Source organism: Apiotrichum porosum (assembly GCF_003942205.1).
Source record: "Apiotrichum porosum strain DSM 27194 chromosome Unknown scaffold_3, whole genome shotgun sequence".
Classification (NCBI taxonomy): Eukaryota; Fungi; Basidiomycota; class Tremellomycetes; order Trichosporonales; family Trichosporonaceae; genus Apiotrichum; species Apiotrichum porosum.
This window is the reverse complement of record NW_021167110.1, coordinates 1598482-1626365: the sequence shown is the minus strand read 5'-3', so window position 1 is coordinate 1626365 and position 27884 is coordinate 1598482. Positions and strand designations below refer to the sequence as shown.

The following is a 27884-nucleotide window of genomic DNA, read 5'->3' as shown; positions in this document are numbered from 1 at the left end:
ATGTCTATCTAGACCCCAGAGACCTTGGCATATGCTGCGGGATTGAATCGCTGGTGCAATGCCTTGATCACGTATAGGGGAAAGCTAGAGATGGCCACAATAATGGCCACCTTGTAGACGAAGGTTTTTGACAGGACAAAGTGGAGGTCTGAGAGGAAAGTCAGGCATTTCAACGGCGAGCAAGCTACTAAATTCTCACCGAAGTATGCCGGGAGCACAGCCATGGAGCCGAAGTATACGACCGCCGTACCCAGCTCACTGAGAACCATGTAGACGTGCCAAGTGGTGATCTCCAATGCGACCATGATCAATTCGTTGGTGACAAGCGCAGTGAAGGAGATTGCAACAATATGGCGGAATTCTGACTCGAAAAGAAGCAAGGACAGCAGCATAATGATGCCACCTACACAAGGTCAGTTGCCAAACTCTGTTGGTAGCACTCACCTTGGTAAACGCTAATGGTAAGCCAGGTGAAGAAGGTCTTGTAGCTGAGCGAGCGACCCTGGTGAGGTTAGTAAAGCTCCCAACAAGCACACATACCTTGGTGAGCTCCTTGTACAGCTCGGGGTAGAGCAAAGCCAGCTCCTCGCTGACGTCGCGGTCAAGAACAAGTGAGAAAACAGGGGCCATCGTATACACTGTCGCGTACCCCACTTGAAGCCATCCTTGATACAGAGCAATTGCTGAGAGGTGAGAATGACGTCGGGCTTGGCGGCAACTTACGCGCAAAGAAGAATATCGAGCTGAAGACCGCTTGAATGACCGAAATGATCAAGCCACGATGAATGACAAACTGTGAAAGCTTGGCAGAACGCTTGTATGAGTTTCGGCCGTGCCACAGAAGGAGCTTGGTGAGGTACGAGAATTGATTGATCGAAAAGTCGGCAGCAAGGGACGCCTGCTTGCCTTCTTTGCCCACAATACCGATGCCTGGAGGGTGTCAGGATGGTACAACGCATCAGAATCTTTCACCCACCAACATCAGCCGCTTGAATCATGCTAACGTCGTTACCGCCGTCGCCGATACAGCAGACCGTTTTCTTGCTATACTGGCGGATGAGCTTTGCGACGTCGGCCTTTTGGGTAGGCGAACAACGGCAAGCAACGACAGCAGGAAGTCGAGTTGCCAAAATAACAAACTCGGTGCGGAAACGGTCCAGACAGAGCTGAAGGGACTCGCCGTCGATGACGAGACAGCAGTCGAGTTTAGCCTGCACAAAGTCGAGCATGTCCCGCACTTGGTCAGACGTTTTCACTGCCATCGTCAGATCTCCCACTTGTCACGGTCTGTCCTCTTACACTTTGCGACCTGGTGGATGTATTGATTGCGAGACACCAGTTTACTTGACACGGCGATATTGGTGGCGGTTTCGATCTTGTCTCCTGTCAACATCCAGATCTTGAGTCCGGCGTTTCGCATCAACTCGAGAGTGGACTTGACGTCGTCTTGGAGTTTATCCTCCACTCCCGTGAGGGCCAGGAGCTCCAGGTCGGTTTCAAGGCACTCGCTGATGACAGTCTGGATGGCATCAACCCTCTCGTCTCCAGCAAGGAGTTGAGCGTTGCGGTATCGACGATCAAAGTCTTGGTACGCCTCATCCGAGAGTTTCTTGCGGCCAACAACGAGCGTTCGCAAGCCCTCTCTTGCCATATTGCCGCACTCCTCGTCTAGCCAGTCGTTCTTCTGGACAATTCCAGACATGACGACGTCGGCGCCCTTTTGAACAAACATCATGGTCCCTGTTGCCCTCTCGCGAACGATAATACCCATGCGCTTTGACTCGGAGGTGAACGGGAAGATGGTGAGAATATCGAACTCCAAGGTTTGATTGGTTCGGGAGCGAATAGTCATGCTGGTACGATCGCGATGAACGAGGGTCAGACCAACTGACTCCGTCCACTGAACGATGGCCACCTCATCGGGTGATGACGCTTGGTAGGTGACGGTGCCATCATCGTTGGCAACAGGAGTAACCTGGCATTCGTCAGAATATAGTAGTCAACAAGAACATACGTTGTGGCACGTAGCCAACGCCAGAACAGCGTCCTTGACCCGGGTTGCAATGTCACGCCTTCCACGAGGTATCGCGCCTGGTCCGAGAGAATTTTGTCTGCGATCTGAGGATGAGGCTTAGTCTATTGCTGCGGCTACCACAAAAGGACTCACGAGTCCCTTCTCCAAAACTCTGAGTCAGAAGATGTGTGACCTCATCCATCGAGTCCCACGTGAAGACGACAGTTCCCATGTGGAGCTTCTTAAGCTCCATCTCTGAGAACCATCAGCATGGGCACTACGACGAGGAAACCCACCGTTACGCGTCAATGTTCCCGTTTTGTCGGTAAGAAGATACTCGACTCGGCCAAGCTCCTCGGGCAATGTGCTCGTGCGCACAATCGTCTCTGGAATCTCAGAGTCATTCTGAATTTGACGCGAGTAGAATGTCTTGGCCATGTCCAGGTTGACTCGCAAACTGGTGTATTAGTCTCATTCAACCAAATAATATCACAATCTTCTCACCTGATAGGGATAATAGAAGAGAAGAGGATGAGGAATCGAAAGACGTAGATATACCATTGCCCTCTGAATCCATTGAGAGCAACCAGGAAAAATGAGAGCGCAAATGTGACCGCAGCGAGAATCTAGCGCATTAGATCAATCACCCCGATAACCCATACCTTAGCCATCTTGTTAACCTCCATTTCAAGCGTGCCCATCTTCGTCTCCGGCTCGCTAGTATTGAGCACAGCTCTGGTGTCCTTGCCCGTGTACACGACCAGTCCTACTGCTGATCCAGCAGCAAGAACCGTGTTGGCCCAAAGCACATTCTCGACGGATAGAGGTATGGAATTCCTCTCGATTGGGCCAGGTTCGGTTGAACGCAAGGTCAAAACGCCGTAGAATGTATGAATGTCCTTGATAGGTGGGTCGGCTGGACACATCAGCAACGCTCACAATACGCACACGTACCGCAAAGACTACCTTCCGCGCCGCCCACACCCTTCTCACCCATCGCCTGAGTTGAACCGACTGCAACCTTGAGCTTCCAGTCCGTTTCACCATCCAGCTGGTCGGTTCGAATGAAGCAGGTGCCTTCCTCCTCGCTCGTGGTCAACAATACCATGTCCGCAGGAACACGTTGGTTCTTCTCCAGCAAGACCATATCGCCGACTTTGATAGAAGAAGACGGAGTAGAACGAGTTTGCGGGCGAGGCAGGTCGGCCTCCTGGGCCATTGCTGGCCCTGTGGAATCGGCATGGGGAAGCAGAACCAAATACCGAGTGGAATTTGCCTCCTGGTCACGCTGGTAACGACTGAAGTCGTCATATGCTTCCTTGCCCATTGTCACCGCCAAAACAAATGCGAGAGGGGCCACATATGTGACAATGTAGCCTGCTCGGTCAGATGATCCACCAAGCCAACGGCACATACCGATCTTCAGCGCTGGTATAAATTGACTGAGGGCAACGACCAGAAAGTAGAAATTGAAAAAGAACTTGAACTGCTCGTAGAACACGATGGGAAGGAATGAGATGACGCTGTACTTTTGGTTGCGGATGAGGTTGGGCGGGAAGGACGAGCGCCAGCCTGTGCACCACATCAGTAACGCGTTTCGTTTGGCATTCATTGCCAAGGTCATTCATTGAATAGTTGACTGACCAGTCGAGGGGATCGGTATCACCCGAGAACCGCCAGTAGATTCAGTGATCTTGTTCACAATCTGCTAGCGTGGTGCATTCAGCTCTGGGAATGATTTCTCATTGCCACTCACAAGTTCGTCGGGAACACCTTCGGGCTGTCCGAGGAGGGCTTCGCTTTCCTCGCCTTCCATATCCTCTCGCTGGCTGGGGTTGCGACCGAATAAAAATGAACGGCCATCACTGGCCATCCCTTTCCGGCTTGGGGCTTGGGATGAAGCTGCGGCCTCGTCCTGGTCCAGGAGAGACATGGGCGATGGGGAACTGGGGCTCCTTTGGGATCGAGAGAACGTCGTCAAGGGATAGTCGCCGGTTGTCGGATCCGTCTGTTGCGAGTGCATTGAGAGAGCGAGAACGGGTGCCGTGAGAGATGTCGTCTCCACAGACCCGGGTCCAGGTGAAGTCTAGCCTTCTAGCCTGCTCGACGTTCGACAGTCGCGTAGAGGAAGGGTTAATGTAGTGGTGGCAAGGGGTGAGACGTTGGGCGCACCCCGTCGAGACAATCGAGACACCGCTGCAATACGCGTCACCGGAAGAGATCACGTGACGTCACCCCACCCACGCTGTCACCTGCGGCTATACTGTGGAACAAGCGTTCGTTGTTGCTTACAATCCCCCATCACCAGCGTAGCGTCCACCCACGTCCTCTTTCCAGTTTATCCCCCTTTTCCTGCCTTCCGTCCTCTCGCCCTCCTATCATCTCGTTCTCCCGTGCGCCGTAGCTACCATCTCCTGGCAGCACAACCCACTGGCTCCGTACCGCAACAGCGCCGCCTCAACACTGTTGTTTCCGTCCTTGATAACTGCAAGAGGTACGGTACAGCTCCGGCGGTGCCGAGGTTGCTGATGCTATAGTACTTTTGAGGGATTCAGTCTGAAGAGGTGGCCAGCAGGAGAGATGGATCGTCAGAACACACCGGACCTCGACTCTCACTCCAACTTGCGCACTCGCAGTTGGGTCAACCGTTTGGACGACAGCTCGGTGTATAACAGCTCCCAGTCTTCAACTCCGCTGCACCCTATCCAGCTTACAAACCCACTCCGACGCAGGTCTGACAGTTTATCATCTACATCTTCCTCGAGCATTAGCAATGTGGAGCTGCCCCACAAGGAAGACTGGGAGTCGAACGAGCTAAGGTCATGGGCCAAGGACGAGGTGGTCACTCTCAGTGGACCAAGCCCAATTCAGTCTCTCCCAACCGAGCTGCTTATCCACGTGAGGACTTCCGTATTGTCCCACGCCTGACACATTTAGATCTTTCAACATTTGCCGGACAGCCGCGACCTGGTGTCGGCCATGTTGGTCTCGAAGTCCTGGTGCTTAACCGCCTTTCCACTGGTTTGGCAAAGGCCTTTGCTCTCTTCAATTACACAGTTTGCGGCTTTTGCTCGTGTGTTGTCCATGACCAAGACCCTCCTTCCCTACTCGACGATCGTGCGGCGCCTCGTGCTCAATGGGTTTTCAAACCACCTTACCGACGAGCTCTTTGCCCATGTTTCCATTTGTCGAAACCTTGAACGCCTCACTATACCTTCCGCGGTCAATCTTACGTCCCGGTCTCTCAAGAATGTGTTTGGCAAGTTGCACGAACTCGTTGCAATTGATTTGAGCGGCGTGGAAGCTGTGGACGACGCAGTTTTGCACGTCATCATCAACAACTGCCCGCCGCTACAAGGCCTAAGCTTGTGCCAGTGCCCCAAGATTACCGACGAGGGGATATTGGCCGTCGCCTCAAAGCTACAAGGCTTACGCAGGGTGAGTGACATGTTATGGGAGAGATGTTTAACAGCTCCAGATCAAGCTTGACGATTGCAAGTCCCTAACGGATCGTTCAATCGTGGCCTTGACAAGGGGCTGCCCGCTGCTCATGGAGTTCGCCCTGGCACGGATGCCCCAGCTGTCAAACGACACCACCACGGCAATTTTCTTCAACTTGAGGGCCCTTCGGGATTTGCGCATGCCTGACAACGAACTCATTTCCGCCATCCCGCACTTGTTCTCGTTTGCGTGGCTTAACGAGACCCAGGTGCTCAAAGCAGTCGGCGCTTATCCCTGGTACCTCACTGGTACGCCTCGCCCCAAGGCCATGGCTCGTCAATGCCCTCGCCCACCCAACCTTGACATGGCGTTAGTTCGTCCTGTTACCACCTCGTTTGATCACCTGCGCGTAGTAGATTTTAACAGCTGCAAAGGTCTTAACGACCAGGCTGTTGACAATCTCATCGACAACGCCCGCCAATTGCGCTCCATTACCCTCACCAAATGTGTCAAGCTTACGGATGCGACGGTTGAAAGTATCACGAAACTGGGGAAACATCTTCACCACCTCCATTTGGGACATGTCTCGAGGTGCGCAACACGTGTGACATGTTGTTCTGTTCTGACTCGTAAACAGCCTTACAGACACTGCGATAACGAGACTTGCGCAAACTTGCACAAGACTGCGTTACATCGATCTGGCCAGTGAGTTGACATTGTTGAAGTTGCGTCCTCCCAAGCACTAATCTCTGCAGACTGCTCGTTGTTGACCGACGTGAGCGTTGTCGCTCTGGCGTCCAACCTCCCCAAGCTCCGTCGTGTTGGCCTCGTCAAGGTTACCAATATTACGGATAAAGGCATCCAGGCGCTCGCTGAACGCTATTCAACGATGGAACGCCTTCATCTGTCGTACTGTGACAAAGTGTCGGTCAAGACTGTCGCCTTTCTGCTCAACAGGCTGCCTCTTTTGACGCATCTGAGTGTCACGGGCATCAGCGTATTCAGGACAGCCGAGTTGCAACAGTTTTCCCGCGAGCCGCCCGACGTGAGTGAACATGCTGCCAACATGGCGCATGGACAACAACCCCTGACTGACACCTCTCAGAGTTTTAACTTACACCAGCGCGAAACGTTCTGCGTCTATTCGGGCCAAGGTGTGGCTGCCTTGCGCAGCTACTTGAACTCGCAGATGACCGAGTCTGCATCTGAAGGCTCCTCGACGCGCCGCGGATCCGAGTCATCTACATCATCCTCGGCACCTGTCGCCTACCGTGGAGGTCTGGATGAGTTGGCCGTGACCTTCCAAGCAGCGACCCCAGGCTGGGAGCAGTCGTCGTCCAGGGCTCTCGACTCGGTTGTCGACGTTGCTGGCAACCAATCCAGCGAAGCTGGAGCTTCAGAGCCTCGTTCTGCTGGTGGCGCGCCATTAAACCCCGACTTGTCATTCCTCTCGCTGTCCGAGGCAGCATCTCATCCTGATAACACGGGCTCAACTCGCGGACGACCTACTCGTTCCGAATCGACCCGTCTTGTGTGACACCAATCTTTTTCTTGTTGTAGCCGTAGCCAAAAACAACCCGTGTTACCTTTCCGTTGTGTTCTATGAAGTTTTACGTTTACACATGTTAGTGGTGGATACTCTGATGCGGGACATGTCCTGATAAAGCTGCAGAATACATATCAAAGCGGAAAAGCTTGAACAAAAGAGGGTTACGACATCCGTTCTAAAAAAGGTGGTTACTTGACCCTAGATAGCATGTTAGCCTTTGTCATAGGAATAATGTACGCTTGTCACTCACGCCTTGACGATGGGCACCACAATGATGACAATCAGGATGCAGACGCCGACCACGATGACGACACGCATCTTCATGTCCTTCCACCTGAAATAACGCGTTAGGAATGGTGCAGACATCGCGAGCTGCAATCCAACGTACCACATCTGCTTCCTGACGCGGCTAGCACCACGGCGGAAGCCCTGGGCCGACACGGCAAGGTTGTCTGAAGAAACGTGAGCCTCTTGCGCTAATTGGGGACCCCGCCCAAACACGTACCAGTCTTGTCCTGGAGCGCATCGAGACGCTCGCCGCGTTCGGCGACCTTGGTAATGTTCTGGTGCATAATGTCGACGGTCGAGTCGATCTGGGCCTGAATGTCTGCAATCTGTGCACATTGTTAATATTGACCGACACTGCCGGAATCGAAGGTCCCTCCCTCTTCTGTGTCTCTCTCACCTTCTGGTTCTGCGCTCCACCCTGCGCACCCGACGAAGAACCGCCGGCACCGGAGCTGGAGCCCGCGGGGATGTAGGGGTCATACGGCTCGGACGACCTGGAGGATGGTTAGCTGCTAGAAGAGACACGACCGGGTCCATGTGAACTGTGAACAGGCTGCAGACTACGTAGTACCCACATGATGGTGGTTGTTAGGGATGTCTGTGGGGAAGTGTCACAAGGATGTAGAGGAGAATGCGGTCAGAGTAATTTGTTTGTTTGAGGTAGGAGGAAGGTGGTTGTAAAGAGGGGGGCCTCGACGAGTAGTAGATGACCGACGGTGTTGATGGAGAAGCAATGGAGAGGGTCGGGGGGAGCGGAGGAAGCTGTGCAGGGCCAGTCGGTGCAGCACACGAGCGTGTGTGTGTGTGCGTGTGTGTGACACGACGCGGAGGGGGACGCGACGGAACCAAACCTGCAGCCGGTGACCGGTGGGTGGCAAACTGTAATTGAGCACCCCCTGGGTGTACAACGTACGTTTTGTCCCCGCTCACGTGGGGGGCGCTCGCCCGCGCGCCAGTCGTCATACCGTCACCGCCGTCGCGACTACGCCACTGGCCAATGCGCCACCCTGCACAGCGCGCAGCGAGGTTGCTGTACGTTGCTACACATGTGCATACGTGCATATACGCATCCCAGCCATGCCAGCCAGCAGCCATAGGAGATTGGCAGACGAGGTACATGGTACATGTGTTTAAACGCGTGTCATTTTCCATACACCTCCGGCCAGGTCGACAGCCTCTCTCGCTGTGAATCTATCATTCACAGCCCTGCTGTTTGTTGCACACGTAGTTTGCGTCAATGAGGCAAGAGACAACTTCGCGACTGTCCAGAGATCCAGAGAGCAATGGGGTACGGGGTATAGGTTGTACTGTGGTCAGCAGTTTGCCAACGTCGCATACAGGACAAAGGAACAGTCGAACAGCAGTGGTTGCCGCCACAGGCATTAAACGCCGCGAACCCGTCGCCGTCGTTGTTTGGTTTCAGGTACCGAGCCAGCTTCGTCACCTCATGTTCTGCTTTGAACCGTGACCCTCTCCTGTTCACCACCACTGCCACCACCACCTTGGTCTCTGGCGCTGCCAACATGCGCTTCAGAACAAGGATAACAAACGTCGGTCTACTGCACAGTGAGGGTTTCTTGCAGTCAAGGGGTTAAGAGCTCACAACGACAAGAAATCATTCGGTCACTCGCCGCCCTCGCCAAGGTGTGCGTCGTGCGCCTGAGTCCAGAAAAGGTCCACTTTATCATCCCTGGTAATGAAGGACGAGACGGTGTCCAGGTGTGGTCGTGAGTTACGTTACTGTGGCTTGTGCTGTATATATCGTGCCATTGGCTAACCGGACTTTGCAGGCAGGTCAAAGTGGTACGCCGCATTACACCTTCCCTTGTCGAACACGTTCTCACTCCCCAGCCCACGCTGTTCGACCACTTTCGCATAGAATCCAATGCCAACAATGAAATATGGCTCGAGATCAACCTCGACGCTCTCCTTAGGGTGCTTAAAAGCGCAGACAGCTCCAGTAGGGTCTAACCAAGTGTCAGCGCTGACCCAAAGGTGGATCCGGTGGCGACGGTGGACGGCATAACGCAGCCTCCTTGACAGAATCAGACGTCATGCTCAAGCTCAACAAACGTGACAACCGTGCCATCTGGGCGTTTGACATCAAGGGCCAGGTGAGAACCAATGCAGAAGAATAGCACCCTAACGAAAAGAGCGCCGGCGGCCACGCAATGCATATCACGCACGAAGTCGCCGTACACATTATCACGTCCAGGCGGCAAAGTGAGCTCACCGAACCTCTATGCCCTCCACCCGATGTACGTACATGGAAAGTCATGCAGTCCTGACGACAGCTTCATCTCGTTCTTCCCAACCTCGCCGAGCTTAAGACCATTGTTTCTCGTTTGGGCCACATGTCCGAGGACGTGACTATCTCAGCCAACCATGTGGGTCTCGAAATGTGTCCTCACTCTCTGATTGCCTCACCCAGCAAGGGACAATGGAACTCCGTGTGAAATCTAACAACCTATCGATGACAACGACCTGGAACAATCTAAGCATCCCGACAGCAACAGGTGAGACATGTAACCAACTGGGTTGGGCTAACTCGTTCATAGATGACGGCGCAGAAACCGACCCGCCCTCACCAGAGCACATGTTCAGCACGACTGTATCCATCAGAGGGTTTCAAAAGTTTCTCGCTAGCCATTACGTCGGAGGCATAGCCATTGCGTGTACGTCACCATTATGTGGTGCACTGGCCCGTGGACTAACAGACAGGTATATGTGAGGGCCATTGTGTGATTGCATACGTGTATATTGGTGGGTCTCGAACGTTAGGGGGGTTGGAGCTAACGACGAAGGCGAGGTCAACGAGGGCGGAGGAGTTTTGACATTCTTTATTCCTGCCAAGACGGTAGACTAGGAGGGGAAGCGGCATTACTGTGTAATAATATTAAGACTGTATGCATCGTTGCATGAGCGAGTGTGGAGCTTGCTGCAGCAATATTCGCTGATCGCCGGCAGAACGGCGCCGGATGGCGTCGAAGCCATTCTGCGTGGACGGCTCGCTTGCACTGGGCGATGACATCACGCCGCTGAAGTTCCACAAGTCAACAACTTGGGGCGGGTCGTAGCCTTGCCGCCTCGTCTCTTTTCCATTCCACCATACAGCACCACGCCATGGGCATATTCAAACATGGCCCCTCCGACTACCCGTCGTTTCTGTTGTGGCTGCTAGACGAGGTGAGTTTTGGATACAAACCAAGATACATACAGTACAAGACTGCTATTATACAGGTTTTGGCGCTGGGCACAGCCTGACTACTCTTTTCAGACCCATGTGACAGTCACCGCAGCCACGGCGCTCGTTATCCTCTGTACAAGAAGCGCCCACTCGGTGTACTTTGGGCTCGGTGCAGTTGGGTCCACGCTGATTGGTACGTTATAAGTGGAGAGGTACTCGAGATTGAAACGCTGGCACCGAGATCACGTCGTCTGATAGCACACAGCACGAGGAATCAAGCGCACGATCCGTCAACCTCGCCCACCCCCTCCATCAGAGAGCAAGCCGTCTCCGGTGCGGCCAAAGAAGACTTACGGGATGCCCAGTACACACTCGACTGCCATCGCCTTTTACTTTGTTTACCTCTGGCCGTTGTGTCCGATGGTGTTGAACGCTTGGGTCGAGAGGGCTGCCCTGAGCCTCGTCGGAGGCATGACGCTTTGGAGTCGTATTGAGCTAGGCTATCACACGGTCCCGCAGGTCGTTGCTGGCTCCACGGTCGGTGCTGTCAGCGCACTTGTCTGGTCAGCCTTGTGGAGCGCGTACCCTGCCATCCAGCCTGCTCTCCAGAACACCATTGACAACTGCGTCGGCCTTGTATTGTAACAGTCGAGTGATGATCATCCCCGTCCCCCCGTCCCCCCGTCCCCCGGGCGAAGCCTGGCGGGTGTATCGTACATGCATGGAATCACAACTGCTTTGCTTGTTTGACACTTGACTACTGACTGCTGTGGCTACTGACTGCTGTTCACATACTGCTGGCTCTGCCCATAACCACCGCGACGACCCCTACCACCACCACCACCACCACCACCACCACCACCACCACGCTGGCCTCCACCACGCTGGCCTCCTCCAAAGCCTCCTCCACGGCCATAGCCACCATAAGTGCGCATACCAGCACCAGCGTTGTCAGGTCCTCCAGCCTCGCCAAAGGTGTCAAAGTTGCGGTGACGCTCGTCCGCACGGCTGACACGCGACGTGTCGTTGCTGATGTTGTCGAAGAAGCTCGACTTGCTGTAAGCGGGCGCCTGGCGCTCAGGCCTGTCAAGGACGGGGGACTTGGCAATCGCGCTGGGGTGCGGCTGGAGCTCGGGCTCGCCGACCTCGACAGCCTCGCTCTCAGTCGCCTGGGGAACGTCGCCGGCATACTTGTGCGCATCGCGCTCCTTCTGGAAAACCTCGTTGCCCTTGGTAAAGTCAAACTCGGCGTCGGGGACAGCGGGCGGCTGTGGCTTTTGGCGACGACGGCTGTCCGCAAAGTCGGGGCGCTGGCCGCGGTCGGTAGGGGCATTGGAGGGAGCAGAGGCGACAGGCTTGGGGGGGAGAGAGGCAAGTCCAGCGGGTGGAGGAGCCTGGCGTCCAGGACCCGTCTGGCTCTGAGGACATGTCAGCTGAGGAGTGACTTGGAAATGGGTTGAAGGGGGGTTCAACGACCAGGCGCTTCCGAATCGGCGCGCGTTGGTGTTTGCATCAGTGAGTGAGGAATGTGTACTCACGACAGACGCCAGGATGGGGTCAACCAGCGCGTCATCGTTCCGAGGAGCCTGGTAGTTCTCCACAAGGGCGAGCGACTCGATAGAGTTGGTGCTGTTTGGGTCAGATGAGCTCGTTCATTCTATAACTCACTGGAAACGAACCCATCCCAGAGACACGTTGGAGCCGGGAAGGGCGCGCTGGCAGGGGCGGTCCTCGGTGCCGTGGTTGTAAACTGCGCCGGTCAGAACGGCAGGTCGTCGTTTACTTACCCTCAGAGAGACACAGGGTCTGGGTCTCCTGGTCGAGATCCTCAAGTACGCCAGAGTAGCGCACCTGCATCTTTGAGATGATCTGGAAGGGCTTGCTGGAAGCGGTTGTCAGCAGTGGCCAGTGGAAGTATGATCGTCAGAGTCAACTCGTGGACACCCGTGACTCACCCCTTGTACTGCGTGTAGTCCATTATGAAGCGATGGCTGGAGGGAGGTCAAATGGAAGGTGAGGGAGAGAGGAGTTGCCCTCAAGAAAGGGAGATGCTTAATGTGACGCTGTGAGGTAGAGGAGGGAGAAGAAGAACAAGTGGACGGAGAGAAGGCAGCAGGAAATGAGATCAGCGTCACATTTCAGCGAGCGATCAGACTCGACGGAGTCAAAACTCCCCCGTTATTAGCTCGTTATATAATCGTGCATACACATCTCTCCATATCTCCATTTGAAGTTCGCTGTGACGTATTAACCATACTGTATTGGCGGTTCTCGGACAAATGCGCAGAAAATATATTAACGCGACTGCTTTGGCGTGAGCGCGTGAGCGGCGACAATAACATGACGTCTGTCACCACCTTTCATTCTCATCTTCCTTCTCACCAATGCCGCGATGGGGCCCTTGACAGCCATAGGAGCCTCAGTGCTGCTCCTCGCGGCGGCCAGAGGCAATGTCGGCCGGAACCTATGGTATGTCGACCACCCAGCGCGGCTCACACAGCTGATCCTCCAGGACGCTCTTCAACCTGCTCGATACGCTACGCGCACTGAGGGAGGTCCGAGCCAACGGCCGCAGAGTAGGGGTGACTACCAGGAGGCGACTTATTCGCCAATGCCTCATGAGCTGGATTGTCTTTGTGGGTATGCGGCAGCCCCCGAGGCCATCCGGACCGGCGAACCATCGCAAGTCCCGTAGCGGCCAAGGTGTTTGGCCAGCGCTGACGGTACAGGTCGCCGCCCAGCCTGTCAGCCTCCTCGCAGACGCCCTCCTTTACTGGTTCCCGTTCTACAAGTCCTTCAAGATGGCTGCCATCCTCATATTTATTACATGGAGATCGCAGGTGGGGGCCCATTGCAAATGACAACGCTTACTTATTCAAAGGCCTCCAGCCTCGTCTACCAGAACTTTGTTGTCCCATTTCTTCGCCGCCATGAGCAGCACATGGACCTCACACTTCTTCTCTTTCATTCGGCCTTTGCCCTGGTTGCATTGTTCGTGATTCATCTTCCGTGGCAGACCGCCAAATCGGCCATGTCACACTTATGGTCATCAGCTCCATTCGACGCTCCTCGCTCTCCCGCACATTCGACAAGCGATCACTCTCCAAGACGTGCCACTCGGACCGATGGCGGCATCACCAGTGACGGTGCCTCATCCGACGAACTAGGCGCGCTCCATTCTGCCACTGCGTCAACACCTAGGAGGTCGCTACACGTTCCCGATCTGGACCACGCTCCTCGCCGTTCGCCGCGTCGGCCCTCGCCAGTGGTCTCCCAAGAGGCGTCATCTTCGTCCACTGTGGCTACTATCGCTGCACGCTATGAGCCCTTATTAGCGCCAACGGCGAAGCGTTCAGCGTCGGCCACGGGATCGAATGGATCAACGTCGCGTCCTCCACCTGCCGTCCACCGAGCACCATCAGCAGCGGCACACAAGGCCCCTGCTCAACAGCCGGGACCATCAGTAACTTTGCGGCCTGTCACTCAGCCTTCGAGGCAAGCCGTTCCCCGCCTGCGAAAAGACCAACGCCTTGTTGCTCTTCCTTCTCCGCCAACATTCCTTCCGAACGAGGAGCCACCAGCAACTGTCCAATCCGGAGCTGTAATGTCGGGGCCACTGCGAGCTGTTGATAGCTCCAAAAGGAAGTTGACTACCGGTAAAGGACCGCGCAAGGCGACACAAGCTCGACCACCCTCACCAGAAGCCGGACCCTCCCGACCAGTGCCTCGTGCGAAACGGGCACGGGAGACGGGCGACGACGGCCCTCCTGGACGCACTGCAGTGGGGTCTAAACCTGTTCCTCGTACAACTTCACACGCCTCCGCCTCCACCCTGCCAAAAGCCCGCACCAAGCCGGGAACGACCGCCAAGAGTGTGACTGCCAAACAGGCGGCGACGAGGCGAACGCGATCGACGATAGGGACGCAGCAAGATGGCCAGCCATCCGCGGCAAAGAGACCTCGTACGACCAAACAACCCAAATAGGTCACAACAATCGCAAGGCAGCCGTTTTGAACACTACTGTGGATGTAGCATGCTTTGTACAACGCAGTCTGACTGAGGAGCAATGTATACAAGACTGGTAGATTACAGAGAACACGTAGATGTATGTTTATTATTGTTAACCTGTTGTCGTCGAGCCGATACCAACTAAATACGCATTAGTTCGTCACGCCAGGTCGGGCTCAAGGGCCTACCAGGCGTGTACGACAAAGACCCGAGGGCGAGTCCACTCGAGGCCTGAGTTCGCGACAGTGGGCGAGGGGGTGGAGTAAGGCCGACCGGGACCAGCCCCCCGAGGCGCTTGGTTGAACGAAAGGGGCTAGAGGGAATGGGCTGAGGTTTGTTGAAATATGCGTCTGGTGTTTGCAGTGTGCTGGTGTGGGAGTTGCTGGAGTCCTGAGAAGACTGAGAAGAAAACGAGTCCTGGCGACTTGATCCGATTCGCGCCCTCTCCTTAGGAGGAATAATGTGGGCTACGACGGGGCTTGTAGGAGGTCTGACGTCCATGTCGGCGTCCAGCACAGTGGCCGGGTCCAGCGAAAGGTCTACAGCGGAGGCGGAGCTCGGTTCCCGGCGTGGCTCTGCAGCTTCCTCGATGCTGTCTCGCCAGACCGACGGTCTGCTGCGATGCATACGTCCGCCGAGCGACTCTGGTGGTGACATAGGCACAGGTGGTAAGGGTCGCAGGTGGATGGGGACACTGTTGGAGTCAGCGCAGGTTCTCAGATAGCACACCTAAAAAGCAACATACCTCGGCGTGCCCAACTCGTCACTGTCCCGATTGCTGAGGGTGCGGAAGATCTGATTGAGCTCGGCCCATTTGCCTTCTGTGTTGCTTGCACGGCTAGTGACGGACGAGTTGCGTCGGAGGCGAGTGGGAAAGCCGAACCGAGGGGCCTGGGGAGGAGGGGAAGTTGGGGCGGGCCCAGGGGACAAGACGGTGGAAGGAGACAACGGAGAGATGAAGGACGAGTCGCTCACGAGGCGAGTACGTTGTGATGGAGTGCTGCAAGATGTGGCAGGTGCAGAAGGTTTTGGCGTTCTGCGAGGCGAAAGACTCAACGCTGTGTCGAACCAAGGTCCAGCCGCCGGAGTGTCGTGAAAGAACTCCTCAAGCACTTCCAGGGGGTTGAGGGGGCCCTCGTCGTCGTAGTCGTCGTCATAATACTCGTCGTCCCAATACGCTGACAGAGGGCGGGCTCCAATACTGGCGCGTCCCTTGTTGTGCCCAACCGATGACGGGTCGTGACCGTGGCCCATCGAGTATAGACGCTCCTGTTTGGTTGCGCGTGGCGTCGAGTACTGGTTCTCCGAAAACCGTCGAACGCGCACCTCGTTGGACTCAGGTGCCGATCCAAAGTGAGAGGACATGGGGCCATGGTGGTCGTAGTCAAAGACGTGATTTAGACCACGCTGGATAGGGACCTTGCCTGGCTCCGGTCTGGCAGGCTGTGCCATCTGGTTTGCTGATAGTGGTCTCCCTGGGACGTGAACAGGAAACGCCATCTCCCTGGTTTGTGCTGAGCGAACCGTTGAGGCTTGTTTCGGGGCGACAAACGACGCTTCCTGCAAACGAGGACGCGCCGACACTGTTGTGCGAGTCGATTTGTTCTGAGTAGCGCTGATGGTCACCACAGCCTTTTCGACGCTGCCCGCTGCGTGACCGACGCTGCCGTAGTGAGGGCGCTGGCGGTCTTTTGAGCTAGGTTGCTTTTGCTGGTGCTTTTGACGCTGCTTGCGCGAGAAGAGACCTCCCGAGAACAGGAGGAAGGATGTCCTTCGGTCGTCGCCCATGCCGACGTCGATGGAAGAGTGGAAGAAGCTGACGAGCTGGCGAGCTGACTGAGGGGGTTACATTTGAACCAGTCGGGGGCGTGTCTGTGTGGTGTGGGCGATGGTGGCCAGTGCAGAGGCGAGCGAGATCAAGATTCTGGTCCAGCCAGTGGGTGGTCGTCGTCGTCTATCCGATTACTGACCTGTCCCTGCCTTTTACCGGCCACCCGGCCCGCCGCCACCAGGTGCACGCTCGACGCACTGGCCGCACTGGCCACCACCACGACCACCCACGCCCAAAGCGGGCTGACTGCTGACCGTCTCCCATGCTCCCATGCTCCCAAGCCCACCCAGACGCCCCCCTCCCCTCTCCTATGCACACGCACCTCCAGTCAGGCGCCCGAGGCCGGCGCAAAGAAGCTGGCAAACTGGGCCTTTACACGGCGTTTAAAGTTTTTGGTCTGTCCCGGGAGAGGAGGCGTTGATCGTGTGCGGTGTATGGTCAGAAGCATACAAACGCCAAATTGTAACTTGGACAAGGGAAATCGACGAAGGAGTGGCCAGGTATGATAACAATGTGCCTTCCAAGCTCCCTCCACATGTATCACTTGGGTGTAGGGGGTGTGCCCAGCAGGTGCAACAGGTCTGACCACACGTGAAATTGCCGACTGTGCGCGGCGCAGCTTGTACGTTGTACGTTGTAGATATCGATGGACATGTGGAACACGGCGGCCCAGTTTCTGCGAGCGACGCCAGGGCATGTGTTCGGTGCTTGTTTCAGATGTGTTCCAAATGGTACTAGATGCAAGAGCTGCGCGAGCTGTCGCGGCTGAAACAGCATTCTAGGACTCGCGCAGATACCAGGCAGCTCTCGTACTGTACATGGCTCCAGTAGGCCAGTAGTTGCTGCACCTGTTGCCATTGCAAAGCTGCCGGGTCCGCACCGCCCATCCAACGTGTACCCAACGCGGACCGGCCTTCAAGCTTTTCCCTGCGCACGGTCGACAGCCATTCTGGCCAAAAGCAATCGGCTTGAGAGGGATATGCATGTGGATAGGGCTCCCAACTCATACGACGCAGGGCTTGACAAAACGCCACTTATGGCCTCAACCGACTGACTGTATGAGGGTGTGTTGCCCGATATTGCGCAGTTAATAGCCGAGCAGGAGGGCACGCTCATTAATCACTGGATCCAGTGAATCCCTGGCGTCATCGGGTCCCAGATCCAATACCTCTCACGATCCATGTTGTTCTACGAAATCGATTATTAATCGACTATGGTTTTCAAGGAGGTTGCCGTTGTGCAACAGATTAACAGAAAGAGATGAGGCGTCACTGGATCACTGGTCAAAGCACTCCGTTGCCCTTTCAGAACAAGTCAAGAGAGACACTTGCACGTCACCATTGCGAGCAGAAAACCAGGCGATAAATGTATCCTTTGAAGGGCATTTTTAAGATATTGTAACCGAGACTGCACATAGCTTTCGGATGGCCGATGGCGCCTGTGTCAAAATCGGCAACATAAAACCATAACTGAAAATAGTAGGGTGTGATTAGCTACGTGTCTGGTGTGCCGTACTGCAAGTGCACCCCAGTTCCCGCCATCCCCAGTTAACCAAGTCAAGACCATGCTAAGTTATCAAGTTTGTCTACCACGCAGAGCTAGATACTCCATGGCACCGTCCAGTAAGTGGTACAGTACAGCCCAATTCCCTCCCCCCCCCCCTTCTGATTCTCTGAGGGCTACGAGCTGTACGCTGTCGACAGGAAGCAGACGTCGCTCACGCAACAGCCGGAAATCCATTGTCCACTGGTATTATCTCTCCAGGTTACAGATCATGTTCCGTGACAGACACTGGAGTGGACTGATGCGGGTCACCGCACGTTGATCACTCACCAGCTGCTGATGCAATTGCCACAAAGCATCACATCTCGGCCCGGGCATCTCATGACATGCATGGCACGGCGGTACAGACGTGATACAGGTTTGTCACATCTCGGTCCAGGGGGTCCACTGGACAGTGTAATCGGCCTGAGAGATACTGAACGGGGTTTGTCAAAGCTCATGCCACAAGAAGAACCATCTCCGCGTCGACAACATGCGACCTTCATAGTACTGACGGGGTGGTGGTATGTACATACTTACATGCCGTTTAGCCCCAAGTGCCCAGGTACCCGATTCCCCCGCCTTCGTTATCAAACTTCTCCAGTACAACGGGATCCGTAGTGTTACAGATTGCAAGGAGTTCACATGCTCACAAACTACGACGCACACGCCAAGCCCAAAGCTGTGCTGGAGAGGAGCAACACCAGGCTGCTTCGCGCCGCTCATCTACTGTACGTACGAATCCAGTCAATTCTGTGATCAGTGGCTGCGTGCGAGTGGAAGGCTATCCCAGCACGGCCGCAATGACCTCAGAGCGGCGCAACTGCCATGTCCTTTAGCTGAGGCACAGTGCGTGTTCTATGCAGAGTGCTGCTTCTGAACTACATAGCGTCATTTGCTTAGATGGCAGTAGTTGCAATACTGTTCAACAGGTCGGGTCTACGGTATCTATGGGGCCACAACCGCAAAAACCTGGCTATACATGGTCATCTGGTGGCCGGCGACGGCGACGCGACTCACAATCCCACGAGCTGCGTGCCTTGGCCCGGCGATACGTACAGGGGATTCCGTATCACAATGGCACACCCGGTTTGTCCATGATCGTCTCCCGCCGCGTCCAGTGTGGCACGATCTAGGACGAGCGGGCGCGGGAAGCCGTTTCGTTGGCGACGAGCGACCAGCCTGCTTAGTGCAGGAATATAAGAGCTGCAGAACCGAAGCAGAGACGCAACAACTGGCCCCCCAACTTCTCTCCTTTTCTTCACAGCAGTCAGCCCGCAACCGCAACTAATATGCGCTTCTCCCTCGTGACCATTCTTGCCCTCCCGGCTCTCGCCTATGCCCAGGACACTTCGCCCAACGCCGGAGGCGCGACCGACGCATCGAACGACACCCCTACCGAGGGAATCAACACCGCCTCGACGCCGTCGGGCCAGGAGCGGTCCACTGAAATCATTACGACCTTCGTCTCGCACAGCGTGCCAACCACCGGCAAGCCTACTGCCACTCCTACGGTCACTCCTACGGTCGACACTGCCGTCACGGTGGCCACTAGCCTTACAACTGATCCCACGGGAGCCATGGGGCAGACAGCGGTCTCACCTTCTCCTTCTGTTGGAGGAAGCTCTTCGGGCGGAGCAGTCGGCGGATCGTCCATCGAAAACAAGGCTACGGGCGACACGAATGCGACTGGAGCCGCAACCTCACCTGCCACGTCGCCGACCTCCACCAATGGCGCTCAGCAGAAGGGTATCGCCGGGGTTGTCATTGCCGCTGCGGTGTTCGCGGCTGTCATCTAAGCGTTCCCGACGGCCCCTCACACTGTACATAGAGACGCTCCCCCCCATAGTATTAGTCAACGCGGGTGCATCAACTACGGCACTACTGCCACCGCCTCTTCTGAAAGTTCCTCTTCACCGGTCTTGGCCTTTTTGCGTGACAAGAGTTGTTCGCGGAGTGCCTTGCGTTTACGCTCGGCGATCAACTTGTCGCGTAGTTCCTTGGCCCGTTGCTCGCTGTCGGGAGGCGGAGTGGCCGGGGGTGGAGTCTCCGCAGATGCATCCGACACGATGTCACTCACATGTCCCTTGGCAATTGCCAAGCGCTCAAGCAGGCTCTGTCGTCTCTCGGCTGCACCCTTGATATTGATGCCAGCAGCTGGGATAGCAGGATCCAGTGTCAATCCGTGGTCCACCGCGAGAGCAGCCGCACTGGCGGCCTCGCGCTTCCTCTCCCTGGCGCGCGCACGCTGTTCCTTGCGTCGTCGCCGCTTGTCCCTTCGTCCAACTTCGGCGGCGTACTCTGGGTCCACCCAAGAGTCGGCTTGGTCCCAGCGCCGCTCGCCTCGTGCTGGCTCAGGGCGGAATATGTCGGAGCGTGTGATGTCACGCGAGCGGGACCGCCGGCGTCTTGATGGCGAGCGCGAGTATGCTGACGAATCGTCACTGGAGTGCGAGCGCCCGCGGGACTCGGAACGGCCAGAACTCGTGGCGCTGAGCGAGTGCGATGACAAACGACCTCTTTGAGCCTCGAGGAAAGGTCGGCTGGGTTGTAGATCGTACTGCACAACCTCATCGTATGCGGCTAGCTCGGCGTAGGGCGACCGCAAAAAGGCGTACAGCTCGTGAGCCAAATGTTCCGCAGCCTGTGGATACGTCTCGTCGACAAGCGGCTCCAGGAAGCGCACGCTCGCTTCCGATCGGACGTCAACAGAGCGGAGGAATGCGACAATGTGGTCAACGAGGCCGTCGACGTCGTCGGGTGGGGCCCACACACGCAGCTCTCTGCGGAGGAACAGGCGTGCACGCTCGGCGGTTGCTCCGTCCTTCGTAATGTCGCGGGGGGACGGGTTGGCTCGGAAGCCTGTGTAGCCATTACTTGCAACATGCTTGGCGAACAGTCCGCGCGCATAGACATCTCTCCGACGAGCCACTGCTGCCTGCTCGGCGCGCCAAGCGTCCTTGCGTGTCGGAGAGGGAGAGGCAACGCGGCGACGCGCAAACGGGCGTTCGGGGAGGGGAGGGAGAAAGAACTGGAGCGTCAGCATCGTAAGCCTACGCAAGCCCACCTTTGTCGGCATCGCAGAGCCGAGGTCGTGCAGGAGGCAGTCGGACATTGGTGCGTTGCAAAGCGGACATCGTCGCGACTGGTTGGCCCACACACCTATGCAGGTAAACTGCATGTCAGTGGTCGTCCAAGGTTACAGGAGGTACAGGAGACTCACACAGAACTCGTGTCCACACTCTCCTGCTGCTGTGCGATCCACGAGCGTTGTAAGGCAGATGCAGCAGCGCTCCTTGTCGGCGTCCTCGTCAACAACATTGTCGGCCGCAGCGTGGGTTGGGCCCGCGACGCTTGATGGCCCAGCCGCTGCATTGGACATCGGAAGTGGTGTAGCTAGGGAGTCAGCACTTGCAATCTATAGTACAGGTTACGAAACTGACGAAGCTGAGCGGGCGACATGGCTGGCTATAGCTCTGTTGGGTGGGTTGGAATGGGAAGGGCAAACAAACTGGGCCAGCCGTAAATGACGTGATGGCGAAACGTAATGACCGGCTGTGTTTTCGAGCCAAGCCGTAAGCCGTAAGCTGGGGGTCGTATGGGTGATTCGGTGCGCGAAGCTGTCAAAGTGGGACCTTGACGTGTCTGATCTCTGAGAGTGTGGGTGTGTGGGTGTGAACACGGCTGGGAGAAAAGTGGGCGAAGCAAAGTCGACGGTCGGTGTGTCTATGCGAGATCCCATAGACTGGGGCCCGATGCGGCGGCGAGAAGAGAGGCCTGTGCGTTCCCGGTGTCCCGCCGAGAGGTGTGGCCAGTGGACCGCAGTTGCAACGCCGCCAAGCCCCAGGCCCGCAGGACCGCTGGCCGGATTCGAAACACGGACCACGCGTTGATGCTCCCGTCCGCGCGTCCGCACGTCCGCACGTCCGCCCGTCCAGGACGGCCACACGACGTGACCCTCACCATGTGGATGCGACCGGATGGCGCACAAACGCATCGCTCATTCCGGCTCCAAACTCTGCTGCTGTGCCGGGCCCGGTCTGGAAAGTGTGCAAACATGTGCGCCGCGCTGTGTGTGGCCATGATGCCAGTGGGACACCTCATGGACCATGGGGACCTTATGGACGCAGATGAGTCTACCCGCCTCTCTCGTCGAGAGGGTGCCATGGTACACAAACGGCCATCCTCCAATTGGCCACTGCTGCTCCTAGACGCTTTACTCGGCGCCGGTCCGAGCAGCCGCGGTACAGTGAACCCTGTTCATACACGCAATGGCGACCGGCGCCGCCCCGCAGCCACTGGCGACTGGCTCTAGAAGCAATCGCCGACACTCCGACAAGCGCACAAAAAGACAGCGCCTAGCCACCCAGAGCAGCACGGAAAGACAGAAAGACGGGCGCCTCGTCGCCAACCGTAAGCCATCCAAGACCTGCCAGTCTGGCATGACCTATCCCTCTTGAGGCCAACTGTTCCACCGTTCACCGGCGGAGACGGTGTGCTGCTTTTGAGGTTATATCCCACGACCGGCAAGCCCTGCATTGCGAACGTTGCGCTCCCCTATCTTCGCGCCCAGCCGTCCTCTTCCACTGCGCTTGTATTACAAAAACTATACGGGTTCTTCCTTAACAGTGGGCTCAACTCCCTCAGTTGGCTCCATTTTCACAGCTTCCACTTTGACGTCCTCCTCGTACGCAATCTCAACCTTGGGTCTGCCGTTCACTTCATCCTCTGCAGTGAACGTGTATGCAACTTGCTTGCGATTCCCAGCATTGACGGCCACACGTGAAGGACAGAGCTTTTGCTGACCGAGCAGACAAATATCGCAACGGGGCCCGACGGGCAGGCAAATGACCTTACTGTCAACTTCCTTTCACACAATGTTTCGTGCTCACCTGACCAAATCCCACGAGCATTGGGTTGATAGGCTTGTGCAGCTCAGATGGAAGCCACGACTCGAGATTGATCCTGAGAGTGAGCACTGTATAGCGGTTTTCAACCTGCCTGGTCTCTTCTGGCGTCTTGGTTGGCGGCTTGTGCCACTTGAGGCGGTTTGTGATGCGATGTACGTGGACGTCTACACCAATACCAGCATTGCTTATCGTGTCAGCCACAGCCTGTATTCTCAAACCCACATGTCCCAGGCAACTTGAAGTGCCAAGAAGCCCATTTTTGGCCCCACACCCTTGAGCTCACATAACTCCTCAATGGTCTGGGGCACATCGCCTTTGCCGTCTCCTGGTCGTTCGAGGAGCTTGCGCGCTGCTGCCTGAATATACTCGGACTTTCGACGCCAGAAGCCGACCTTGCTAATGGCTTCGGACACAATGTCGGCAGGAGCTATGGCAAGCGTTTCTGCGGAGAGCCCTCCTGGTAGAGCGTTGTGCAGGTTGAGCACGGCCTGCGACGTGACGGCGTCTTTGGTCTGTGATGACAGCATCAGAGATATGAGGACGTGGAAGCGAAGCGTCTGCTGTCAGCAATGTTGAACGCTTCATGGTCCCACCTTTGCATCCAGTCCCTCGGCGGTTCGCGGTCGCTCGCAACCCCTGCACCATTAGCATGGCCTCAGCCCGCCAGAAAGACATACATGGTGTCGACTGGTGCATCGATGCCAGCTCGCATTCGCTCAATCAGCGCATACTGCTCGCGCCACTTGGCAGGTTCGGGGTGCGCCTTTGACCTCTTGGCCAAGGGAAGACCTTTCTTGGGCGTGGCCGAGCCAGAGGAAGGCAGAATCGGCGTGGTGTCCTCCAGCTTGACAAGTGGTTCGTCGTCCTCTGCCTTGACTGATGGCGTCTTTGGTTCGAGTTTGACCCTTTTTCTGGGTGGCGCAGCAAATGCATAGCTGGAGAGATTTAAAGAGGTCGTCGTCTCATCGTCTGCAGTGCGCGTGGTTGATCGTGTTGACCGACGCAGTGAGGTGTAGGAAGAGCTCGACGGCAGGTCTGGCTCAGCCTTGACTTCTGAGATGAGCGAGACGCGTGAGTTGACCGTTGAAGTCGTCGCCTTGAGCAATGGAGGCGCCATTTTCGAGCGCAAACAAGCTAACACAGTCGTTCGTCGCAGAATTTTGACAATGGAAACGCTTGTTCCGGACGATGGTAGAGTGCAAAGTGGGCAGTTGAAAGCAAGGCAGACACGCGCGTTGCGTGCGGTGGGTGTTTTGACTGGGATGGACTCAGGTGACGACTTTCCCACGGTCGAACATCTGCCTTCAGAAAAGTCTTGCGGTCGCTTGTTGTGACCTCTCCGGACTCATCGTCCTTCTCCTCGTCGTTCTTGCACGCACTTTCCAGCAGACTTCAGAGGACACCGCCCTCTGACAGCTTGACAGCTCAACAACCATGGCCTCTCCATTCAACCTCCTTACAGCGGGAGCCCGTTTCGACAAGTCGCGCTTCCAAAAGGACATTCAGCTCTTCGACGTGAGTAACCCCCATCCATGCCATGTCGCCTCCAGCTGACCCCCGTAGAAAAAGGAGAAGACCAAGAGCAAAGGAAAGGGCAAGGCAAAGGAAACCTCTTCAGCCACCCTCCCGCAGTCTCTCAACTTCTTTGGAGACCACTCCGCCTCGGCGCCCAAAGCCGCTCCCGTTGACGACGAGTCGGACTCTGAGTCTGACTCGGACGCCGAATCGTCTACGTCCCACACGTCCATCCCTGCCCCGCCCAAGCAGAAGATTACCATCACCGGCCCCGAACCCCTTCCTTCTTCCCTCTCCACCGAGTTTGACTCTCTCTTCACCTCATTGCCTGAATCCTCTCTCAAGCGACCACTCTTGCGCGCGCTGTCCGATGCCAACATCCACTCGCTCTGGGGTGTTCAGTGTGCGGTCGGTGGCTCGCTTCTCGCCGGCAATGACACGATGTGTATTGCCCCTACCGGTTCCGGAAAGACCCTCTCATACCTCCTTCCCACTCTCGTGTCGCTCGACAAGCCTGCGCGCAAGCTAGTCGCTGAGGGTGAAGGCAAGGGTATTCGTGCCGTTGTCCTCGTCCCCACTCACGACCTTGCTGTTCAGATTCACGGTGTTCTCAAGGCCATTACCGCCAATGGCCGCTGGCGCTGTATGGTTCTGAGCAAAGCCACTCAGACCGCTGTCTGCGAGTCGGCTCCAGGAAGCGTGAAGCTGGAGGCCGGATCGGATGACGAGGCCGACAGTGACGCCGAGTCGACTGGCAGTGTGAACGAGTTTGCAACCAAGGCCTCGGGTACCGGTCTTGGCATTGACGTGCTCATTGCCACCCCCGAGAGGTTGCATCATCTGCTTGAGCGCAAGCAGGTGTCTCTTGCCGAGTAAGTACCCCTCGTCTTTTCAGGCAGCATCCAACTGACATTTCAGCACCCGCCACCTTATTCTTGACGAGTCTGACCGTCTGCTGTCACCCGATTTCCTTCCCCAGGTCGAGCCTGTTGTCGAGGCATGCACAAACGCCAAGGTGCAAAAATGTCTGTTGTCCGCCACGATGCCCGCCGGTGCTGAGGCCCTCGCTCGTCGCTGGCTGAAGGACGCCGGTGTCCGCGTTGTTGTTGGCCTCAAGGACTCTGCCGTGACGACCGTCGACCAGTCGCTCCTGTATGCTGGTTCCGAGGCAGGAAAGCTTCTTGCGCTGCGCAACCTCATCGCTGAAGGCGGTCTTCCCTACCCGTCGCTCGTCTTCGTTCAGTCGATTGAACGCGCAGACGAGCTTGCCAAGGAGCTTGTTCTTGATGGCGTGCGTGCGGAGGCTGTCCACTCGAGTCGCGGAAAATCCAAGCGCGACGCCGCTATTGCGGCTTTCCGCGCCGGTACCGTCTGGGTGCTTGTCGTCACCGAGGTGCTCGCCCGTGGTATGGACTTCCGTGGCGTCAAGGTGGTCGTCAACTACGATTTCCCGCAGACTGTCCAGAGCTACATCCACCGTATCGGTCGTACTGGTCGCGCTGGTCGTCCAGGCAAGGCTGTCACCTTCTTCACTATCGAGGACGGCGCCTACCTCCGCACGATCGCCAATGTGCTCCGCGCTTCGGGCTGCCCCGTACCCGAGTACACACTTAACCTCCCAAAGCCGTCCAAGAACTTGAAGCGCAAGCTCGCCAAGGCACCGATCAAGCGCAAGGCTGTTGGTGGCGGTGGTCGCGATGTGGCGCGTGAGCAAGCTCGCAAGAAGCGTGCCATGGTGGAGGCGAGCAAGCGTCGCAAGGGAAAGGAGGGCAAGGACGAGAAGATGGACGACGAATAGACAGAGTGTTGCAACTATAGAGACCACATATGCACCCATTGGCATCCATGCTTGCGTACAAACCCATAGTCCTTGCTACACCATCTATGTGGACACGACAAACTGCCTCGTGCCATCATTGCCAACCCTCCAAAATCACCAAGCTCCTACTCGTTGGCTACCCACTTCTCCACAACGACCCAGTCGTCGCCGCCTGTCGCCTTCATCTCTTTGATCAACTCGTCGTACACCGCCCACCACCAGGAGTGCAGGTCATCGTAGTCGGTCATGCTGGACTGGTCTGGAGTGCTGCGTACAGCCTCCAGCAGGCCGTATGGAAGGGGGGGACGTCCGTGACCATTAATAGCAGGAGTGACGAGGTCGCGTGTGATTGCTTGGGAAGGACGCTTCGACCATGGCTTTTCCAGAATGTAATGCAGCAGGCGCACCTCGTCGTCTGCCCAAATGTTCTTGTGTACCGCACGCTCAGTCTTGAGCGAGTTGGCCCACCAGGGAAGGACACGCCATTTGCCGCGGAACACCTCGGCGAGGACATCCTGGTCGGGGAACTGGGCATCCGCAATTGTGGGGGAGGTGTTGAGGTGGTCGACAAGACGGTCCATAATCTGCGTCGAGGGGCGGAGGACAACCACGCCCGAGTTGAGCAAGTGGGCAGTACGAGGCGCGTCAGGCTTGGGCTGTGGGACATTGTGGAGCTCAGTCGGGCGGGACTGATGTGACAGCGAGCAGTTTGCCGGAACCCAGTCGGCCGGGTAGTGGGGGAACTTGAACGGGTTGCAAGTGCACGCCGGTGACGCTGCAATCTCGTCCTCAGCGAGAGGAATGTCGAACAGCTCGTCCATACCGCGCAGGAAGATTGTGTCGGCATCAATAAGGATGAGGCGCTCAAACTGGGCGAGGCCAAAGACTTGGAGCTTTGTCCAAGTGTCATGGAACCGATCAAACTTGGCGTCAAAGCCGGCGTGCGCACCCTCGGCAGGCTTGAGATGATCAATGTCGATCACCTCCATGCCACGTCGCCGGATGACGGCACGGTGTTCCTCATCCAGCGAGTCGGTGGCAAGGACGACGAGCGGATACGCCGAGACGGAGACGAGGGTGCGGTGGAGCGCGAGGAGGCCTTTGTTATCAGCTCGAGTAGATAGTGGTGATTGGCCTGAACGTACCAGGAACATAGTTTGGGCGCGTGACGAGGGCAGCCCACGCTTTGTTCGGGGAGGACATTGTTTGTGGTGTTGCGGAGAAAGCAAAGCGCAAGAAACTTTCGGCGCACGTTGTTGCGTTCCGTTCTGTTGCATCGTACCGTCTCGGCGTCGGCGACTCCATTCCATGCCAATGTCGCCATCGCAGAGACACCCCATAGCCCCCCACACCCCCGGTTGACTCCGGATGACTCGTCGCCGGTTACGTAACATTAAATGATTACCCTCGGTGACCTTGAGATTATCAGTCGTAGGGCTGTCGTCAGCCACAAGACTCTGGCGGCGGACTGGACTGGTTGGGCTTGTGGGCTGGTGGGCTTGTGCAACACAGCATGTGAACCAGCACCTCGTGCTCCGCGCAGGCCAGATGGGCCTCTGGGTCAGCCGCACATTTATGCCCACCCTTCTTTAACCCGCCGTCGTATAGCACGTATTGCTCTGGCGCTTCTTCCGTTGTCGGTCAACTCGGAGTCGGTGTGTTATCGGCGAAAAAACACACTGGCCGAGAATACTCCATCCCGACGGGGCCATCGGTCCGGCACGAACAGGCTGTCACATGTTGGCATGTCATATAGGCTGGGCAGAGACGTGTATATCG

The 27884-nt window shown here is 56.5% G+C and overlaps 13 protein-coding genes across 13 annotated transcripts; 6 read left to right on the top strand and 7 right to left on the bottom strand.

Moving 5' to 3' along the window:
- Positions 1–8: 8 nt before the first annotated feature.
- On the bottom strand, positions 9–3947 carry NEO1 (putative aminophospholipid-translocase; the record flags this gene model as incomplete). Its single annotated transcript, XM_028621666.1, has 16 exons — positions 9–148; positions 200–403; positions 445–502; positions 541–665; positions 724–930; positions 977–1255; positions 1300–1975; positions 2015–2118; positions 2168–2269; positions 2311–2471; positions 2519–2640; positions 2677–2930; positions 2969–3391; positions 3431–3586; positions 3659–3722; positions 3771–3947. The coding sequence occupies 16 exons, from the start codon at positions 3945–3947 to the stop codon at positions 9–11; spliced, it is 3252 nt and encodes a 1083-aa protein (XP_028478118.1).
- An 889-nt stretch (positions 3948–4836) lies between these two features.
- GRR1 (SCF ubiquitin ligase complex subunit) lies at positions 4837–6992 on the top strand (the record flags this gene model as incomplete). The annotated part of the gene is made up of 5 exons (XM_028621665.1): positions 4837–5013; positions 5072–5452; positions 5493–5991; positions 6211–6500; positions 6561–6992. The coding sequence occupies 5 exons, from the start codon at positions 4837–4839 to the stop codon at positions 6990–6992; spliced, it is 1779 nt and encodes a 592-aa protein (XP_028478117.1).
- Positions 6993–7192: 200 nt separating this feature from the next.
- Positions 7193–8387, bottom strand: SYB1 (SNAP receptor, synaptobrevin; the record flags this gene model as incomplete). Its single annotated transcript, XM_028621664.1, has 6 exons — positions 7193–7202; positions 7255–7338; positions 7393–7456; positions 7510–7618; positions 7690–7786; positions 8359–8387. The coding sequence occupies 6 exons, from the start codon at positions 8385–8387 to the stop codon at positions 7193–7195; spliced, it is 393 nt and encodes a 130-aa protein (XP_028478116.1).
- A 428-nt stretch (positions 8388–8815) lies between these two features.
- EHS24_006191 (uncharacterized protein) lies at positions 8816–10158 on the top strand (the record flags this gene model as incomplete). The annotated part of the gene is made up of 10 exons (XM_028621663.1): positions 8816–8858; positions 8905–9019; positions 9083–9252; positions 9288–9406; positions 9446–9550; positions 9587–9679; positions 9724–9808; positions 9851–9967; positions 10014–10055; positions 10097–10158. 10 exons carry the CDS (start codon positions 8816–8818, stop codon positions 10156–10158), a joined length of 951 nt encoding a protein of 316 aa, XP_028478115.1.
- A 257-nt stretch (positions 10159–10415) lies between these two features.
- EHS24_006190 (uncharacterized protein) lies at positions 10416–11124 on the top strand (the record flags this gene model as incomplete). Its single annotated transcript, XM_028621662.1, has 3 exons — positions 10416–10478; positions 10570–10672; positions 10745–11124. 3 exons carry the CDS (start codon positions 10416–10418, stop codon positions 11122–11124), a joined length of 546 nt encoding a protein of 181 aa, XP_028478114.1.
- A 128-nt stretch (positions 11125–11252) lies between these two features.
- Positions 11253–12457, bottom strand: EHS24_006189 (uncharacterized protein; the record flags this gene model as incomplete). The annotated part of the gene is made up of 5 exons (XM_028621661.1): positions 11253–11897; positions 12018–12108; positions 12148–12229; positions 12267–12361; positions 12435–12457. The coding sequence occupies 5 exons, from the start codon at positions 12455–12457 to the stop codon at positions 11253–11255; spliced, it is 936 nt and encodes a 311-aa protein (XP_028478113.1).
- Positions 12458–12871: 414 nt separating this feature from the next.
- EHS24_006188 (uncharacterized protein) lies at positions 12872–14464 on the top strand (the record flags this gene model as incomplete). The annotated part of the gene is made up of 3 exons (XM_028621660.1): positions 12872–12948; positions 12992–13319; positions 13361–14464. 3 exons carry the CDS (start codon positions 12872–12874, stop codon positions 14462–14464), a joined length of 1509 nt encoding a protein of 502 aa, XP_028478112.1.
- Positions 14465–14600: 136 nt separating this feature from the next.
- On the bottom strand, positions 14601–16276 carry EHS24_006187 (uncharacterized protein; the record flags this gene model as incomplete). The annotated part of the gene is made up of 3 exons (XM_028621659.1): positions 14601–14629; positions 14677–15182; positions 15234–16276. 3 exons carry the CDS (start codon positions 16274–16276, stop codon positions 14601–14603), a joined length of 1578 nt encoding a protein of 525 aa, XP_028478111.1.
- Positions 16277–19153: 2877 nt separating this feature from the next.
- Positions 19154–19660, top strand: EHS24_006186 (uncharacterized protein; the record flags this gene model as incomplete). The annotated part of the gene is made up of 1 exon (XM_028621658.1): positions 19154–19660. The coding sequence occupies one exon, from the start codon at positions 19154–19156 to the stop codon at positions 19658–19660; it is 507 nt and encodes a 168-aa protein (XP_028478110.1).
- A 74-nt stretch (positions 19661–19734) lies between these two features.
- On the bottom strand, positions 19735–21243 carry EHS24_006185 (uncharacterized protein; the record flags this gene model as incomplete). Its single annotated transcript, XM_028621657.1, has 3 exons — positions 19735–20892; positions 20929–21036; positions 21085–21243. The coding sequence occupies 3 exons, from the start codon at positions 21241–21243 to the stop codon at positions 19735–19737; spliced, it is 1425 nt and encodes a 474-aa protein (XP_028478109.1).
- Positions 21244–22467: 1224 nt separating this feature from the next.
- On the bottom strand, positions 22468–23888 carry NTG2 (DNA N-glycosylase and apurinic/apyrimidinic (AP) lyase; the record flags this gene model as incomplete). Its single annotated transcript, XM_028621656.1, has 6 exons — positions 22468–22662; positions 22754–22955; positions 22994–23283; positions 23365–23407; positions 23449–23647; positions 23774–23888. The coding sequence occupies 6 exons, from the start codon at positions 23886–23888 to the stop codon at positions 22468–22470; spliced, it is 1044 nt and encodes a 347-aa protein (XP_028478108.1).
- Positions 23889–24205: 317 nt separating this feature from the next.
- Positions 24206–26084, top strand: ROK1 (RNA-dependent ATPase rok1; the record flags this gene model as incomplete). Its single annotated transcript, XM_028621655.1, has 3 exons — positions 24206–24286; positions 24335–25158; positions 25205–26084. The coding sequence occupies 3 exons, from the start codon at positions 24206–24208 to the stop codon at positions 26082–26084; spliced, it is 1785 nt and encodes a 594-aa protein (XP_028478107.1).
- Positions 26085–26230: 146 nt separating this feature from the next.
- EHS24_006182 (uncharacterized protein) lies at positions 26231–27308 on the bottom strand (the record flags this gene model as incomplete). The annotated part of the gene is made up of 2 exons (XM_028621654.1): positions 26231–27204; positions 27251–27308. 2 exons carry the CDS (start codon positions 27306–27308, stop codon positions 26231–26233), a joined length of 1032 nt encoding a protein of 343 aa, XP_028478106.1.
- Between the last annotated feature and the right edge of the window lie 576 nt (positions 27309–27884).